This window comes from Ornithorhynchus anatinus, chromosome 12, assembly GCF_004115215.2.
Source record: "Ornithorhynchus anatinus isolate Pmale09 chromosome 12, mOrnAna1.pri.v4, whole genome shotgun sequence".
Lineage (NCBI taxonomy): Eukaryota > Metazoa > Chordata > Mammalia > Monotremata > Ornithorhynchidae > Ornithorhynchus > Ornithorhynchus anatinus.
The window spans coordinates 39,936,763-39,955,469 of NC_041739.1; the positions used below are offsets into that span (position 1 = coordinate 39,936,763).

The following is an 18,707-nucleotide window of genomic DNA, read 5'->3' on the forward strand; positions in this document are numbered from 1 at the left end:
GACCTCTGACGCCCAAGCCTCTGCTCATTCCATAAACCACACTGCTTCTGTTAGGCATTCCAATAAATGCACCCAGTTCTCCTAAAATGAGCCATTTCCTTTGACACTGGGGCATCCATCTTCCTGATAGGCCCTTATTGAATAAACATTTTCTAATTCCCCCACAACTTAGTCACATTGTGTAGTGGAACTGTGCATTTTGGCAGAACTGAGTGTACTATTGATGGATTTACAAAATGAGAAAAAAATTGATTTTACTTAGTTCACGCTTCCATTGAGACTTTTAGCTTGTTTGGGTCTGAAACTCTTTATTGATGGAATTTCTCCAATTAGATTCATTGTCATCTGTGCCCATCTGGGAAGAGGAATTGGAATTTGTTTTTTATTTTCCCTTTATCGTAAAATTTAAATTGGAAGCTGAAATATGAGGTGTTTTCCCCTTGCTCCAGAAAGGAGATTATTAATAGCCATAGTGTTATGTGTATTTGACACATGGTAATTATTAGTAGCCATTATTCTCAAGATCTGAAAAGGAGAACTACCGACTCTGTTAAATTGTACTCTCCCAAGTGCTTAAGACAGTGCTTTGCTCACAGTAAGTGCTCAATAGATATGATTGATTTATTGTTCAATAGATGTACAACAGGTCACTAATTTCAAACAGAATTATAGGGGAAGTCTTCAGTCTTTTACCACACAAGGGGTTCCTAAAAACTGCATCTTAAATTGAAACCAATTTTCTCATGGGAACAATGTTATAAAAGGGGGCTGTTAACTGAAACATTCATTCACTCATTCAATAATATTTATTGAGCACTTACTATGTGCAGAGCACTGTACTAAGCACTTGGGATGTACAATTCGGCAACAGAGACAATCCCTGCCCAATAATGGGCTCACGAGATCCCAATATTGTGTTTTAACCTAAATGACCAGAATTGCATACTCAGTCAATTATAGATGAGTGATATGCTACAAATATTTATACTGAGTGAGAGGCTTTCCATAATAGGGTAGTCAACTTTTCATTTCAGCTCTCCTTAGTGACTCCAGTTGGTGGCCCAGGTAACTCCTTGTGAACACGGGCCTGGGAGTCAGAAGGTCCTGTGTTCTAATCCCGGCTCTGCCACCTGTCTGCTGTGTGACCTTGGGAAAGTCACTTAACTTCTCTGTGCCTTAGTTACCTCATCTGTAAAATGGGGATTAAGACTGTGAGCCCCACATTGGACAATGTGATTACCTTGTATCTACCCCGATGCTTAGAACAGTGCTTGACACATAGTAAGTGCTTAATAAATACCATTATTATTATGATTAATGATAATAATAAAAACTGGCCTTGGAGTTGAATGCCCAAAATCAGAAATTACTTCATATTAATGATGATAAAAATAGTTTGGGTGTTTAAGTGCTTACTACATTCCAGGCACTGTACTAAGCGCTGGGGTGAAGAGAAGCAAATCAGGATGGACACAGTCCATGTCCCACATGGCGCTCACAGTCTTAATCCCCATTTTGCAGATGAGGGAACTGAGGCACAGAGAAGTGAAGTGACTTGCCCAAGGTCACACACAGCAGACAAGTGGCGGAGCCGGGATTCGAACTCTGGTCCTTCTGACTCCCAGGCCCATGCTGTATCCATTAGACCATGCTGCTTCTCTAGTTTATAATTCAGTAACAGCGCAAGGACCATTCTTTGTAACTAAAAATATTGTGGGTGAAGGACTTCCTGTATATTATGTTTAGTTAAATCCTTAAGAATTAAGTTTTCCAAGCTTAGGGTAGAGGTCAGCCTTAATGAATGGGCAGTCACAAAGGTAAGAAGGGTTTGTATAATAATGTTGGCATTTGTTAAGCGCTTACTAAGTTCAGAGCACTGTTCTAAGCGCTGGGGTAGATACAGGGTCATCAGGTTGTCCCACGTGAGGCTCACAGTTAATCCCCATTTTCCAGATGAGGGAACTGAGGCCCAGAGAAGTTAAGTGACTTGCCCACAGTCACACAGCTGACAAGCGGCAGAGCCGGGAGTCAAACCCATGACCTATGACTCCAAAGCCCAGGCTCTTTCCACTGAGCCACGTGTAGATGGATTTACTGAGCCCTTATTATGTGGGAAGCACAGTATAATCCTGGGGAAAATTGCAGAAGAACTGCGTATGGGTATGTATTTCCATTCTCTTCCACTTGCATTTATGTTTATTTATATCTACGTGTGTCTGCAGAGATATAGATATAGAAATACCTCCGTCAGTATTGGTAGGAATAAGTAGACATAAAAGCAAGTGGAAAAGAACATAAAAGATATCAAAGAGTATAAGGTACAGAATTGTAAGCATGCATAAGTCACAGAATTGTAAATAACTGCTACAGCTTTCCAAGAGGATCAGACTGGGAGGTGGATTGAAAGCACCCTTTCCTGACCAAGGAATGACTTATATCTTAATGCATTTGAACATATTAAGGGCACGGCGTTTTATCCTGTGAAACTCCTTGGGAAGCTTTGAAAATCAAATCTCGAATGCTTGAAGTGGGTTTTCATGTGCATTTCTGTTTAATATTTCAATTCCAGCTCCGTTTTCACAAGAGTTCTTCATAACCAAAGAAATGCTGATGGTGGACAGACATAAAGGCGGTGGTATCATTTTATCAGATTAAAGTCAATGCTTGTACACTGCAGTTAACGTAATACATCTGTAGCAAAGGCAAGCTTTTTTTCTAGTTATTGCTGTGTTTATATGTGTTCAGCCAGGGAATTTGTGTTAATGTCCCACCAGATTTACTCAGCGGTAAATGCTCTAGCCTTCAACTAAGACCAAATGTTCACATTTTTATTTTACCACGAAAACGTCAGTGTTTTATAAAATGAGAAGTCAAATGCGAAAACCGGAGATATACTGGGCAGTAGTTCTTACTGAGAAGATGTCTTGGCTAATTTCTTGCCAAGGAAGTTTAAAAACTTCGAAGCGGAGAAAGTCTCAACCAACTGAATTGAACATGTAACTTGCATAAGAAGAGTAAACAAGTCATGATTGATTTTTGTATAATAATTATGGTATTTAAGCGCTTACTATGTGCCAGGCATTGTACTAAATGCTGGGATGGATACAAGCTCTGTCTCACGTGAGGCGCAGTCTCAATCCTATCTTATGTTGGTATTTGTTAAGCGCTTACTATGTGCAGAGCACTGTTCTAAGCGCTGGGGTAGATACAGGGTAATCAGGATGTCCCACGTGAGGCTCACAGTTAATCCCCATTTTCCAGATGAGGGAACTGAGGCACAGAGAAGTGAAGTGACTTGCCCACAGTCACACAGCTGACAAGTGGCAGAGTCAGGATGCGAACCCATGACCTCTGACACCCAAGCCCGGGCTCTTTCCACTGAGCCACGCTGCTTCTCTAATTTTACATTTTACAGATGAGGTAATTGAGGGAAAGAGAGGTGAAGTGACTTGCCCAAAGTCACACAACATACAAGTGGAGGAACCCGTGACCTTCTGGACTCCCAGGCCCATACTCTAACCACTATGCCATGCTGCTTCTCCTGCACTCTACTAAGTGTTTGGGAGAGTACAGTAAAACAGAGTCGGGAGAAATATTCTCTGTCCACAGGGAACTTATAGTATTGAGGGGTGGAGTTTACAGTCTAGAGAGACACACAGCTGCGCACAGTAAATGCATCACTTGCCAGCTGTGTGACTGTGGGCAAGTCACTTAACTTCTCTCTGCCTCAGTTCCCTCATCTGTAAAATGGGGATTAACTGTGAGCCTCACGTGGAACAACCTGATGACCCTGTATCTCCCCCAGCGCTTAGAGCAGTGCTCTGCACATAGTAAGCGCTTAACAAATACCAACATTATTATCATTATAATAAATACAGCTGATTGATTAGTTGATAGGAGTGTGCCCTGAAGGTTCACATGGGCAGTCCAGAACAGGTGCAGAGAGTCAGAGCCAGAGCAGTTTTCTGTTCTTTTCCATGGATAATTTCAGAAGTCAGCCGTGTTTTATTATAATTTTTCCCTCATCCCTGGGATTCTGCAGCCTTCAATCGTAGCTCCTGGATATTTCAGCTTTCTGTTTTTCTTCTTTCTTCTCCCTCTCCTCCTGCCCCCCGTGGCTTTTCTTGTTTTTTCCTTTCCCCGTCACTGCTGTTTCTGGTCAATTTCTTTCTTCTTCCTCTGTCTCTCACTTTCCCTCTTCCACTATTCTGAGGCCTGAGTATGAAACCATTCCTTTCAGTACCGTAACCGTACACCCAATGCATGCCAACAGTTCGTAACTTCAGGACTGTGCGACATGCTGAATTTAACCCCTGCCATCGGGATGAGAGGCCGCCTCAAAGCAATGCCGTATCGGGGAAGCATCGGTTGTAAATGCGGTGGATTCAAATGAGGAAAAATGGTAGAGTTGCAAGAAAATAATAATCATGCAAATACCTTAGAAAAAAGCATGTTTGTCTCTCAGTGACTCAAAGGCAGGCGATAGTAACCGCTACTGTAAAAACAGCATGGCCTAGTGGATAGAACACAGTCCTGGGAGTCAGAAGGACCTGGGTTCTAATTCTGCCTCCGACACTTCACTTCACACTCTGACCTTGGGCCAGACACTTCAGTTCTCTGGGCCTCAGTTACCCGATCTGTACAATGGGGATTGAGATTGTGAGGGCCATGTGGGAAAGAGACGGTGTCCAATCCGATTTGCTCTTATCCACCCCAGTACTTAGTGCAGTGCCTGGCACATAGTAAACGCTTAAGTGCTTGGCACATAGTAAGCGCTTAACAAATGCCATCATTATTATTAACAAATACCACAGTTATTACCCATGTGAGGGGAGACAAGGGAAGAATCAAGGGATGGATTGTCTTTCATTTTGAAGCATTCAACTTTAGGAGATTGATTTCTTCTCCATGGTTGCCCTGGTTATAGGATAATAACTCATAATTCATATTTTCAAAGAATTGATTTAAGGCTTCCCCCAAACCCCTGACCACACACCATGCCCTGCAGCACCATTAGTTATCATATTAAAGCTCTTTTAAATAATAGAATTTTTAAAAATGTATCCTGGCATTAATCAGAGTAGCATTACTCTTAACTCTACTAGACCAAAACTTTGCAATTCATCCTGATCACTACTGGCCTTTTCTGTCATGCACGACTGTCTCAGGATCAGGATGACTCCCTGTCCCCTTGCAAAAACTAAACATGAAAGGAAAGAACATTTTCATACCACAACAAAAACACACATGAAAAAAAGCATCCATTTTGGAGTGCGTTCATCGCCTTTTCTTTTTACAAGAAGAAAATGGGACCCTGCAGATCGAGGTCTTTATCTCCTATTACTTATTTCCCTTTGCAAAGTGAAATTCCTCTAAGAACCTAGTGATCAAACTATAACATAAACATATATCCAAAAATCAGTACTGTGGAAATATAAACATAAAATCTGTCACATTGAGCGCAGTCACTGGACCAGTCAGCCCATCGGCCTGACTCCGATACTGGTATCGCAACACCTTCCCTTTGTGTGCCTCCCCCATCCCATCCCCAAGCCCTGACCCCAGAATGAGCTGGAATTAAAACAAATCCATAACTGTATCCATATGGATCAGTCATCCTTTGGGAATTGTTGACATTTCCCCCGTCTGTAATTTATTTTCATGTCTGACCACCACCCCTCCGTAGATTGTACACTCTTTGTGGGCAGGAATCGCACCTGTTATATCGTACTTTCCCAAGCACTGCACACGGTACATGCTTAATACCGTTGATTGGTTGGTTGGTTGACAGATGCAGAATCGGTGATTGCTTATCAATTAGCTATTTAGCATGATTTTCATAGCAGCGGTGACCAGTATGGATTTTGAAAATCACTGGTAGGTAAATGAGCGAAGAACTATTGAGGAACTATTCATACCTCTTCTACTTGAGCTACGTGCTGACATTACAGATGTAATGGGATGTGCAGTTTGTTGAATTGTCACCTTCACTCTTAGGCACCAGAAACTTGGCTTTCTCAAAATTGCAGAAGGAAAAGGCCATCATCGCTGATCAGTGTTACTTTATCAACCCGACATCATTGGGAACCTAGAGATTCTTCCAGCACTCTGTGTATTCTCCAACCCATTTCCGCCTTTTCAGGTAAACCCCACGCACATGAATAGTATCTCACTGTCATCAGTCAATCAGTGGTATTTATTCAGCACTTACTTTGTCCAGGGCACTGTACTAACCACATGGAAAAGTACAACAGAATCGGTAGACACATTCCCTACCCCCACCAAGCTTGCAGTCCAGAGGATGTGTGGTGCATTACTATACTAAGTGGTTCTTTTGTATAAAGTGGTTACTAAAATAGGCCAAAGAATACAAGCAGGATGCTTTTAGGCTGCCATAAAGTGATCAGTTCGACAATCTGGATAAAATAGGACCAAGCCTAGATGAGACTGCTTCACTACTATTGTACTTCCTTCTCGGTGTTTACAACTCGGTGGTTCTTTTATCATGACAAGCAGTGTCACAGTAGGATTTATAAATGTACAATCCTAAATCAGAGATTGGAAATGCTCCTCTTTCAAACTACCAAAGAGGCAATAAGGTGACAGTCATAAAATACGGAGCATGGCATGTACACCTGTGTAGCTTACTAGCCAGGACTTGTGAAAACTTGCCTTTGTCATTACAATCTATTAACAAAATTCAAGTCCCTGGTATTTTCAGGTATTTTAATGTCACAATTTGCCTTCATGGCAGGGTGTCTCCATGGTAGTAGCAAAAGACGGCCTTAACACAGGCAAATCTGTATTTTTCATAGAACTTCTTTTCCAAGCTATCTAAAAAGATTCAAAATCCCAGCTCCTGTTCTTCCTTTATTTTTTTCCATTGCATTCAAAAGTTTGTGTTGGAGGCGATAAGAAATCTTAAACAATCCCCAGGGAGAACAACTCCCTAAGATATCAGAACCTGTTTTAAATTCTCACTAGTACAGACAAAAAAACATGTTCACGCCAGATGCATTAATATGCAAATAGTCCAACCCTTCTGCTACTCCTTGGGTTGCCAATACTGCACTTAGGGATGGAAGATTAAGAAGTCTCTCCAACCACCTACAAGCTCATTTGCTGGCCAAAGCCTACTTAGTCTGGAAGTTTCAGGAAGAGTGGTTTCTCATGAATGTTTTCCACTACTTTCTGGTTGGGCTAGAGTAAAAATAATTGAAGAACAATTTTTGTTCCTGCATTTTTTGTGTCCTCCCTGTTCTGGCTAATCCTTGAAAATAGAGTGGTATGAAGAAACCAACTCTATCGAAAAACATTTCATTTTGTTTTGAGCTTCGGCAAATAGGCCTCCTGTTCCTAATTTAACGCTGATTCTGGTCATACTTTGCTGAGTGCCTCAGCATTTAAATTAGGAAATCTCGGGAACATCAAAGCACAGAATCCAACCTATAGAAAGTACAAGTTCATTACATGATGTTTTATCTAAAGGATAACATGGATTGAATTCCCAGAGAAAAGCCCAAGTGATCACATACACTGCCATAATAACTTGCAAAATTTGGACACTGGTTTGTTTTTTTTAATTTGCAAAATTCTGAGCTAACTGCCTAACTCATTCCAAAAAGATCTGGATTGGTGTGATGGGTGGGCAAACACTTTTAGAAGTATTTACACTTGCCTGTGCCTTTAAAACATGTTATTCCTATTCCTAGCCCTTGGTGGGTATAATTTGTAAATTTTTACCTTAAAGTAAAATGACTAGGGAATCGGTGATGCGATGAGTTGGATATCTCAGTTCCTGGATAGGAATTGGCTGATTGTACGCCTCGTAATTTGCAGTGAAGGAAGCTGTGATTTTAATAGACTCAGTTTCTATAGGGTGAAGATCGTCAAAGTTACGGCTCAGTGGGAGTTAAGGAACTTGAATTGAGGGAACCCATTAATTCTAGGTGATAAATACTATTCAGTCTTCAAAAGACTCTACACTAATTTAATCTGAAAGGTCGACGTGTTCCTGAGCAAAAACCTTCTGTTTTTCTCCAAGTAAAACTAATCAGCCAATTTTCCATTGGAGTTTGGGTACTCTCTTTGTTTTTTTCTATTTTTCTGCATAATTGTGTAGTTCTTTTCCTCACAAGAGCATCAAGAATTTTACAGATAGCAAAATAGGATACTTTAAATATGCCATCACAGATAATTTAGGAGGTACACTCAAATCTGCCCCCTAATAGAAAGCTCCCATTCTGTCCCCTTCCTCCTCCCCACCCCAAAAAAGGCCAGAAGCAGTAGTCCATTAAAAGGCATCTCATCCCTTGGGAGAGTGGGAATTGAGTATGGAAGATGACCGGGAACTATCGGTCTGGTGAAAATGTGGCACATCTCTCATCTGCTGAGTCCTTTGCCTGTTAAATGTGTAATTCTTGTAGAATTAATTGGCCTTCCATCTCATTACAATGTAACTGAATATGGTAAAATGTATTTAACCATAAAACTCAATATTCTGTACATTTTTGGAAGAGGAGAAAAATTAGAGGCCAGAGATTTATGTGGAGTTTTGTTAGTTTATCAGATAAATCAGCAGAGAAAGTACTGGATGCAGTTGCTGCTAGGAGAAAAATAGTTGTTTCTGAGATTAGAAAAAAGAACCTGGGTATATAATAATAAAATAATAATGGTATTTGTTAAGGGCTTACTATGTGCAAAGCACTGTTCTAAATACTGGTGTATGCATTCATTCATTCAATCGTATTCAGTTCCACCACTTGTCTGCTCTATGACCTTGGGTAAGTCACTAAACTTCTTCGAGTCTCAGTTCCCTCATCTGCAAAAATGGGGATTTAAAACCTGTTCTCCCTCCTCCTTAGACTATGAGCCCCATGTGGGGTTTGATTATCTTGAATCTACCCCAGTATTTAGTGCAGTTCTTGATACACAGTAAGCGCTTAACAAGTACCACAATAATAAAAACCTAATTATTGCCATAATTAAATTATCATTCTGTGTGCAATCCAGAGAGATGTCTGGCACATACTTAACTTCTCTTTTCAATGACAACTTTTTCAGTGTACCTTGATCTTATCTATCTCACCACCGACCCCTTGCCCACTTCCTGCCTCTGGCCTGGAACGCTCCCCCTCCTCAAATCTGACAGACAATTAGTCACCCCTCCTTCAAAGCCTCATTGAAGGTAAATCTCCTCCAGGAGGCCTTCTCTAAGCCCTCCTTTCCTCTTCTCCCTCTCCCTTCTGCATCACCCTGACTTGCTCCCTTTATTCATCCCCCCTCCCAGCCTCACAGCACTTATGTAATTCTCTGTAATTTATTTATATTAATGTCTCTCTCCCCCTCTAGGCTGTAAGCTAGTTGTGGGCAGGGAATGTGTCTATTGTTATATTTTACTCTCCCAAGCACTTAGTACAGTGTTCTGCACATAGTAAGCGCTCAAGAAATATGACTAAATGAATGAACCAATTGTAGATGTACCTGAGGATTCATTCATTCAGTCATATTTATTGAGCACTTACTGTGTGCAAAGCATTGTCCTAAGCATTTAGGGGAGTGCAGTCCTTCTGAGTCACTGACAGGCAATCACTCCTCTCCCCTTGTCCTCCACCCTGTAGTATTTGGGTTGGATACAGGCAAATCCTTTTGGATACAAGTCCGTGTCCCCCATGAGGCTCACGGTCTCAGTCTCCATTTTACAGATGAGGTAACTGAGGCCCAGGGAAGTGAAGTGACTTGCCCAAGGTCCACATCAGACAAGAGCTGGGATTAGCACCCATGACCTTCTGACTCCCAGGCCAGTACCCTAGCCACTACTTCATACCGCTTCCAAGCTAAGCTACGCCCGCCATTGTAAGCGTGCAGCGCTTCCCCTGGCTCCGCAAGCCACCACAGACTCGACTGGATCGAGCGTATGTTCCCTCGCCCCCGTGCCGGGTTCACAGACAGCCGGTCCACTCTTGCCATGCTCACAACCCATGTGGCATTGACCCCCTTCCTCTCTGTAGCTCCACCTCCCCATCTCACCCCCAGCCACGGGAGCGGGGGTAGGAGCGGGCTGGGGCACAATGCGGGCAACAGCTGGTTCTGTGGCGCCTCTGTCAAGGTCATCCAGTTGCGCCTCTCCTTCCCCATCCCTTCCTGGCTCTTTATCGATGGCTGGAAGGGAGGGAAGGCAGCCACAACTATTGGTAAGATCAAAGTTCAAACACGCCCCCCCCACCCAAAAAAACATAATGGGGGGCCTGGGGAGCTGGAGACACAGGAAGGAGGGGCCAAGGGGAATAGGAGAAAAAGGAGAGGGGAGGACCTAATTCATAGGGGGGCTTTCTTGCAACGGGGCAGGAAAGCGATTAAGAGGGGGGAAGGGGAAGAGAGAGGGCAGAGAGTCATTTACAAGCCCCTTTTTAATAATAATGATGGTATCCGTTAAGTACTTACTATGTGCCGAGCTCTGTACTTACCTGTAGGACCTGGTTGTCCATTGGCAACGATTCTAGAATGTAACCTAACTAACCGCACCTAAGTATGTGGGAATATTGCATCCCATGATACGGCCTTTCGCGATATAGCCGTAACCCAACCAGGTAGGGAGTAGACCTGTAAAACCATCTTTCTTGGTCATCGTTAATGATGGCAAATTAAAGGCAAGAAAAGTTTATTCAAGTTCAGCCGGGGTATTTCTATTTAAAGAGGTTGTGTTGACTTAGGTTTTCATTTTATTTTATTTATCCTTCCTTTGCGATCACCAGAATGCTATTAACAGTCTTTAAAGTTTTCCTTAGGTATATGAGCTAAGTATCTTTCGCAGTGCTAACAGCTGGGAATTTATTAGGCGAGTATATCCCTTAAATTCCCAAATCAAAGATGATTGGAAAGGGCACAGAGGTCAAACCTACAAAGAGAGATACATATTTTCGAGGGCGGTCTTCCAGTAAAGTACAGGAATATATATTTTTTCCTGAGGTAAACTTAATGTCTTGCAAACAGAAAGATGGATCCGGTGGTCTGGGAACCATATTCGCTAATACCACTTCTGAGTCCATCCATGTGGCCCGGATTAATAGAATTCCTCCCTTTTCCTCTTTCTTACATTTTCTAATTCTTCTGTTTTCTCAGTTAACTCCTGCCAAATTTAATGAACTCTACTTATCCTCTCCATCTCCGGCCTGCTTTTGACACTGCGGATCAGCCCTTCTATCCAGGACCCAGTTACCTAGCCTTGGTTTTGAAGATTCGGTCATCTTCTGGTTCTCCACGAGAAGCAGCGTGGCTCCGTGAAAAGAGCCCGGGCTTGGGAGTCAGAGGTCATGGGTTCGAATCCCGGCTCGGCCACTAGGCAGCTGGGTGACTGTGGGCAAGTCACTTAATTTCTCTGGGCCTCATTTACCTCATCTGTAAAATGGGGATGAAGACTGTGAGCCCCACGTGGGACAACCTGATTACCCTGTATCTACCCCAGCACTTAACAGTGCTCTGCACATAGTAAGTGCATAACAAATACCAACATTATTACTATTCTCCTCACGCAACTCTGGCCGCTCCTTCTCAGTCTCTTTTACTGGCTCTTCTTCTGCCTCTCACCGCTCAGTGCTCTGCCATGGGCCCTCGTGGCTTCTCTCTCCCATCACTGTTGGCAACACTATAGTTCTCCCTGTCTCTGAAGCTCACAAATCTGTTATTATCCCAGACTGCTCACTCTTTTTCATCTCTCATATTTTGTCTGTCACAAAATCCTATTGGCTTTCTTCCACGTTTCCCAGATTGTCGCCTTCCTGTCCATCCAAACGGCCACCACTGTGGTCTAGGCACTGGTTCGATCCCAAATGAAGTACACAGTATTAACTTCGTCACTGTTTTTCTTGCCTCCGACCTCTCCCATCTGCAGTAAGTGGTTCATTCTGTTGCCCAAATAACCTGTCATTGGGCATGTGTCTCCAGCGTGGCTCAGTGGAAAGAGCCTGGGCTTGGGAGTCAGAGGTTATGGGTTCGAATGCCGGCTAGTCCACTTGGCAGCTGTGTGACTGTGGGCAAGTCACTTAACTTCTCTGTTCCTCAGTTCCATCATCTGTAAAATGGGGATTAACTGTGAGCCTCACGTGGGACAACCTGATTACCCTGTGTCTACCCCAGTGCTTAGACAGTGCTCTGCACATAGTAAGCGCTTAACAAATACCAACATTATTATTATTATTATTATTATTATTATTATTATTACTCCTCCAACCCCTCCAGTGGTTACTCTTTCCTCTCCGTGTCAAGCAGTGTCTGCTAACCATTGGCTTCCAGGCACTCAATCAACTCCTCCCCCCCCACCAAGTATCCATTCTCTTGTGCCTCCTGTCTGTTATTATGTCATGTCTGTCTCCCCTGCTAGATTTTATTTGCTCTACAAGGACAGAGATCATGTCTTCTAAGTCTGTTGTACACAGTCAAGTGCTCTGCACATGGTAGGTGGTCAGTAAATCAAATAGGTTAATCGATTGATCTTCTAGGAGCATAATTTATTTTCTACTGGTGGCAAATTCCCTTCGTCAAAGGCCTTGTGTTCCTGAGAATTATGGAGTCAGGAAGGCCTAGTGGAAACAGCATCAGTCTGGGAATCAGAGGCCTTGGGTTCGAATCCCGGTTCCACCACTTACCTGCTAGGTGATCCTGGGCAAGTAATTTAACTTCTCTGTGCTTCCTCATCTTCCATGTCGGGATTCGGTATCCATTCTCCCTCCTACTTACTGTGTGAAGCCCATGTAGCTCCTGATTATCCAATATATACCCCAATGCTTAATACAGTGCTTGGCATATGGTAAGCATTGAACAGATACTACAAGCCGCGTGGCATGTCGAACAGAACATGGGCCTGTGAGTCGGAAGGTCATGGGTTCTAATCCCAGCCTGCCACCTGTCGTCTGCGTGGGCTTGGGCAAATCACTTCACTTCTCTGTGACTCAGTTACCTCATCTGTAAAATGGGGACTAAGACTGTGAGCCCCACGTGGGACAGGCACTGTGTTCAACCCGATTACCTTGTAATAATGTTGGTATTTGTTTGTTAAGTGCTTACTATATGCCCCGCACTGTTCTAAGCACTGGGATAGATACAGAGTAATCAGTTTGTCCCACGTGAGGCTCACAGTTAATCCCCATTTTACAGATGAGGTAACTGAGGAACAGAGAAGTGAAGTGATTTGCCCATAGTCACACAGCTGACAGGTGGCAGAACTGGGATTCGAACTCATGACCTCTGACTCCCAAGCCCGTGTTCTTTCCACTGAGCCATGCTGCTTCTCTACCTGAATCTTAGTATGGTGCCTGGCACGTAGTAAACACTTAACAAATACTATAATTATTATTATTATTATTATTAATAACTATGAACAGTCAACATCACATACAGTCACACAGATGTGTATGGGTGCACAAAACGTCAACAATGAATTTCCCTTAACATTCCCCTCTCCCAGCTTTAATCGTGGTCACATTCCAGGAAGCATCAACATTCCGTTTAGCTCAGCACTCGCGGCGGAGGGAGAACTCCCTCAGGGCCCGGCCACAGCCACGCTGCACAACTACAGAGGGAAAGTTATTGTCATCGTGGGACACGTGGCCAAGCACACAGCCGCGGTAAGTTCATCCAGCCACCCTGAACCCACAGTGGTATTTATTGAGTGCTTGCTGTGTGTTCCTTTTTTTCGCTACAAAGCTAGGTGGCTTCAAGATGTCTCTTTTTAATAACTGATCCAGTGTTTATCTCACCAAACTCAAAAGTGCAAAATGAGGCTTGGTGGTGTGGAAGGTTGGCTCAGAGGAAAGGTGTCACTTCAAGCAGGTTTAGAGAATGAAACCAGTCGGAGGGATGGACTTCGAGTTGAATGTAACTGAAATTCTTCCACAGCTGAAATCTGGAATCTTTCTGCAAGGTTGATCTTGGAGCTGATATTTAGTGGTGGAACAGTGGAGGGGCTGTTTGAAATTGGGGTTTGGGTTGAAGAATTCAGGAATCACATATTGTCCTTCCCCCTTGGGCAACGAGCCTCTTGTGGGATAGAGACTGTTCCTATTCTGATTATCTTGTCCCTATCCCAGCGCTTAGCATACTGCTCAGCACTTAGAAAACGCTTACCTAATACCATTGCGAAGGCAGGGTATGCCTAGTTTCACTCCTATGATTTCGTACCCTCCCTTTCCTCCTTCTCCCTTTCTCTCCCCCAGCCAACCCAGAATTTTGAGTTGGGTCTTGTCTTATGCTGTCGAGTCGTCTCTGACCCATAGCGACTCCGTGGACCCGTGTCTCCCTGAACGCCCCACCTCCATCTGCAATCGTTCTGGTGGCGGATCCATAGAGTTTTCTTAGTAAAAGTGGAGAAGTGGCTTACCACTGCCTTCTTCTGTAAACTTGAGTCTGTACCCTCGACTCTCTCTCATGCTGCTGCTGCCCAGCACAGGTGAGTTTTGACTTGTAGCAGATTGCAGTAGAAAGGATTGTATCTGGTTAGATGATGTTGAATTTATCCCCAGATCCTAACACAGTCTTGGCACATAGCACTTCACAGATGTGACAATTATTACTACTAATTGCAGCGTGGCTCAGTGGAAAAAGCACAGGCTTAGGAGCCAGAGGTCATGGGTTCTAATCCCGGCTCCGCCACCTGTCAGCTCTGTGACTTCGGGCAAGTCACCTAACTTCTCTGTGCCTCAGTGACCTCATCTATAAAATGGGGATTAAGACTGGGAGCCCCACGTGGGACAACCTGATTACCCTCCATCTACCCCAGCGCCTAGAACAGTGCTCGGCACATAGTAAGCGCTTAACAAATACCAACATTATTATTATTAAGAATAATCATTAAAAATAATTTTTCAAAATAGCTTAGGAATTGATTGCAGAATTTCTAATTACATCCACATGACGCACCAGTTTGAAGAGCATAAACAAAGGTCGGAAGCCAAACAATTAAATGTGGTAAACTTTTGTTATTAAAATGAAAAAGTGGGGAAATAATACTAGGAAATTGCAAGGAAGAATAGTATATAGTCACCCGTTTGACATGAAAATTAGTTCAAGAACATCTTTTGTAAATCAAAGATAAAGGACTTCTCCTGAAATGACCGGATATGTTAGCAGCTTTGTCTAGGTAGGGTGGGAAGCCCGAATGTGAGGTGTACTGCCTACTAATGTAACTGAATAACAGTAATTGGAGGGTAAAAGATCCCAATTGAGTTGTGCCTTAATTATTTGCTTTGTGAAATTAAAACAGATGAACAGTTACTGCTTCGAATGGATTTGGAGAAATTGCTTCCCCTGCTCTCCATCCCTCCCCTCCACCCCCTCACCCTCTGCCTGCTTCAACTCCATTACCTTTTGAGGCATTTATACTTGTCTGGTTTCTACAGTGAAATCCCCAGGAAGTCCTTTAGAAGGTGAATTTCTTTGAGACACAACATTTGTTTCAGAAGTAGGGCTTTTGAGGAAGCAGAGAAGGGGGAGGGTGGAGTATAGTGGGTGTGGAGGGCTAAGAATCTGTGACCATAACTTCAGGTGGGCCTTCCTTCAGATAATTCCCTGAGCCAGAATTAAACCCTGCTAAATCCCACTTGACAATTAACCCCTCAGATTTACCTACCTGAAAGGTTAAAGGAAGCAGTGGGTTAAGCTAGTCTAAAAGAGCTTTGAGCAGAAAGGTTATGAGGAACGAAGAAAGCCCGCCTCAGAACCGACTCACAACGTAGTCAAGTCTGACCTCGTGGAATGTTTGCTATTTCCCTGAGGGTAGCTCATATTCTGTGTTGATCTCCGCTCCTGGGTGGATTCTGAGTTTACCATGACAGGCTAAATATATGAGTTGTAACCGAGGGCGGGGTATTGGGAAGAAGAGGCAAAAGGGATTTAAAAATCAGTTCATGGTTTAATGTTGCTACCGTTAAATCGGATGAGAGGTTAGTCTTGCTCATAGCATTGATGAGATTAGCATCTTTCCCAGATGCTTCTGGGAAGCCCTCTCTCCAGTTGTTAGGCTGTAGAGGAAATATTTCTATGGGATGTGCACAAACTTGGGATAATGCAATTTTTACACAGCTGTGCCCTCTTGAATCTGTGTCTGAGAGCAGGCTGGAGAGACTTGGGAAGCGTGGATTGTCGAGTCAAGGAAATCACGAAAGTGTGGCCCTAGGAATGATTTGTGGGGAGACAGACTCATCTAGCCCAGAAAGCTCAGCTCTGGGGCATTGAATCTGTTTAGCCACTGAGTCAGACCCTTGTATTCTTTAGTCAGGTAAATGAGCAGATGCCTCAATCAGCCGTAGGAGCTAACGCGCTGTTTTGACTTGAGAAAAATTCACCATTTTCCTTCCTGACCCTCCCTGGTCTCTATAGTAAAACCCGAACACTCGTCTCAACTATTCTTGAGTCATACAAAGATCCACTCACTATCCCACCCCTATCTCTGGTTCTCATTCAAATTCTCAGATTCCTCAGAAAATCCCCAAACCTCATGATGAATCTTCAGTCACCACCCGCCCCCCCCAGAAGTAAATTTGAACCTCTAGCATGCTTAATGTGTTGCCTGTCATAACTGAGAAGCAGTGTGGCTTAATGGAAAGACCCCAGGCTTGGGAGTCAGAAGTCATGGGTTCTAATCCTGGCTCTGCAGCTTGTCAGCTGTGTGACCTTGGGTAAGTCACTTAACTTCTCTGTGCCTCAGTTACCTCATCTGTAAAATGGGGGTGAAGACTGTGAGCCCTACATGGGACAATCTGATTACCTCGTATCTACCCCAGCACTTAGAACAGTGCTTGGCACATAGTAAGCGCTTAACAAATGCCAACATTATTATTATTATTATTAGTCCCTGATTCTTTTTTTATATAATAATTATAATGGTATTGGTTAAGTGCTTACTATGTGCCAAGCACTGTTCTATACTATGGGACAAAAATAAGAGTTGGATGCAACTGTGGGAATGGTGATAGATTTCTCTGTTGGAAAAGCTGGCCAACAAACTTTGGGTCAGAAAAAATGAAATCTCCCAAAGGTGTTTTTAGAGCATGTGGACAGGCTCAGTAGCAGAGAGTATATTTTGTATCATTCATTATAGTGGCTACTGGGGCCCATCAAAGCCCCAGAATTATGATTTATTCCTTTGATTATTTTGGTAGTGTATCAGCCATTGGAGGATGATGTTTAATCCTCCCCATTATATAATGGTAATAATGATAACTGTGGTATAAGATGCTTGGTAAATGCCCAGCATTGTTCTAAGTGCTGGAATAAATTCAAGATGAGCAGATCAGACATAGTCCCTGTTCCACATGGGCTCATAGTCTAAAGGAGAGGGAGGACGAGTACTGAATCCCCATTTTACAGAGGAGAAAACTGAGGCCCAGAGCAGTTATAAATGACTTCACCAAGGTCACACAGCAGGCAAATGGCAGAAGCGGGATTAAAACGTAGGTCTCCTGTCCTCCAGGACTGAGCATTTTCCACACTCCTTCTCCAAATATAAATGAGAGAAGTAAATTCTATAATTTCAGAATGGGTTGGCTACAAAGAAAGTGGAAGCTCTCTTTGCGTCTCACACTGTCTTATCAACTCTTTGGAAAGGATTAAGGACAGTTTATAGCTCAGCTCACTTTTAAAATGTCACAATCTTGGCACAAAATCAATGACTTTCTTTTCTCATTAAAAGGAGTTAGCTTGATTGCCAAGTGGGCAGCCTTCTGAAGGTTAAGTTTTCATTTTCCTTTCAAAGAATCTTCCTCACTCTCCTTTTTTCTTACTCTCTTACCTTTTCTTTCTACCCCTATCGGCCTGTAATTCCTGACCTTTCAGGGGTCCCAGAAAAGTTTGTTCTCATTATCCTATACTGTGTTTTCCAGCATGCAACTTGAGTAGAGTTGGATGGGTGAGTGTTTTGTCCTTAGGATAAACCTACCTGGCTCCAGATTTTATCTGCCTACCTCTTTGGATACTTTCAAGCCCTTTTATAAGGGATCTTTTAACTGCCCTCTCTATAAGGGCCCCTTAAATATTTAGCTAAAGAGTGGACTGTCTATCGTCTTCACCGTTGGACAAGTATGTAAGGAATTTTTTCTTGCTCTAGACAGACCGCAAAACACCTACTGTAAACTGTTAGTTTTCTTACTCCTGCCTCTTCTGTCTTATTAGTGATATGCATCCAGCAGTTAAAGGAACTTGAACTCAGGAAAATGTCAATTGAGATGGAGGGCAAACACCTGACAGGTTCACCTATTTCAGAATCAAACCAGTGATGGCTGACAGTTTACACCTGAAGTCGGTCAAAAGGTCAACTCAGAGGAGTTGCTCATTTTTTCTTTCCCGAAGTGTGAGAGAGTCAAAAGGAGCCCGGTATCTGCCATGGCTCAGTGGATAGAGCAGGGGCCTGGGAGTCAGAAGGACCTGGGTTCTAATCCCAGCTCCGCCACCTGTCTGCTGTGTGACCTTGGACAAGTCACCTAACTTCCCTATGCCTCAGTTACCTCACCTATAAAATGGGGATTAAGACTGTGAGCCCCGTGTGGGACTATCCAACCTGATTAACTTGTATCCACCTCACTGCTTAGAACACTACTTAGCAAATCGTAAGCGCTTTAATAAGTACCGAAATTATTATCTGCAGGGTGGTAACTTGCGACTTCCCAGTCGAGGCTTCTGCCCCGGGATTTCATGCTGATACAAGGAATTCTGTGGCG

At 43.2% G+C, this 18,707-nt stretch overlaps 1 protein-coding gene across 2 annotated transcripts in view; it reads left to right on the forward strand.

Annotated features, from left to right (window-relative positions):
• The window catches only part of TBCK (TBC1 domain containing kinase), a 229,226-nt gene that overhangs the window by 201,041 nt on the left and 9,478 nt on the right, over window positions 1-18,707 (forward strand). For both annotated transcript variants that reach the window (XM_029076457.1, XM_029076458.2), the window contains exon 25: window positions 13,463-13,622. In XM_029076457.1, the coding sequence (XP_028932290.1) occupies window positions 13,463-13,622 (160 nt within the window). The remainder of the gene's footprint in view (window positions 1-13,462; window positions 13,623-18,707) is intronic.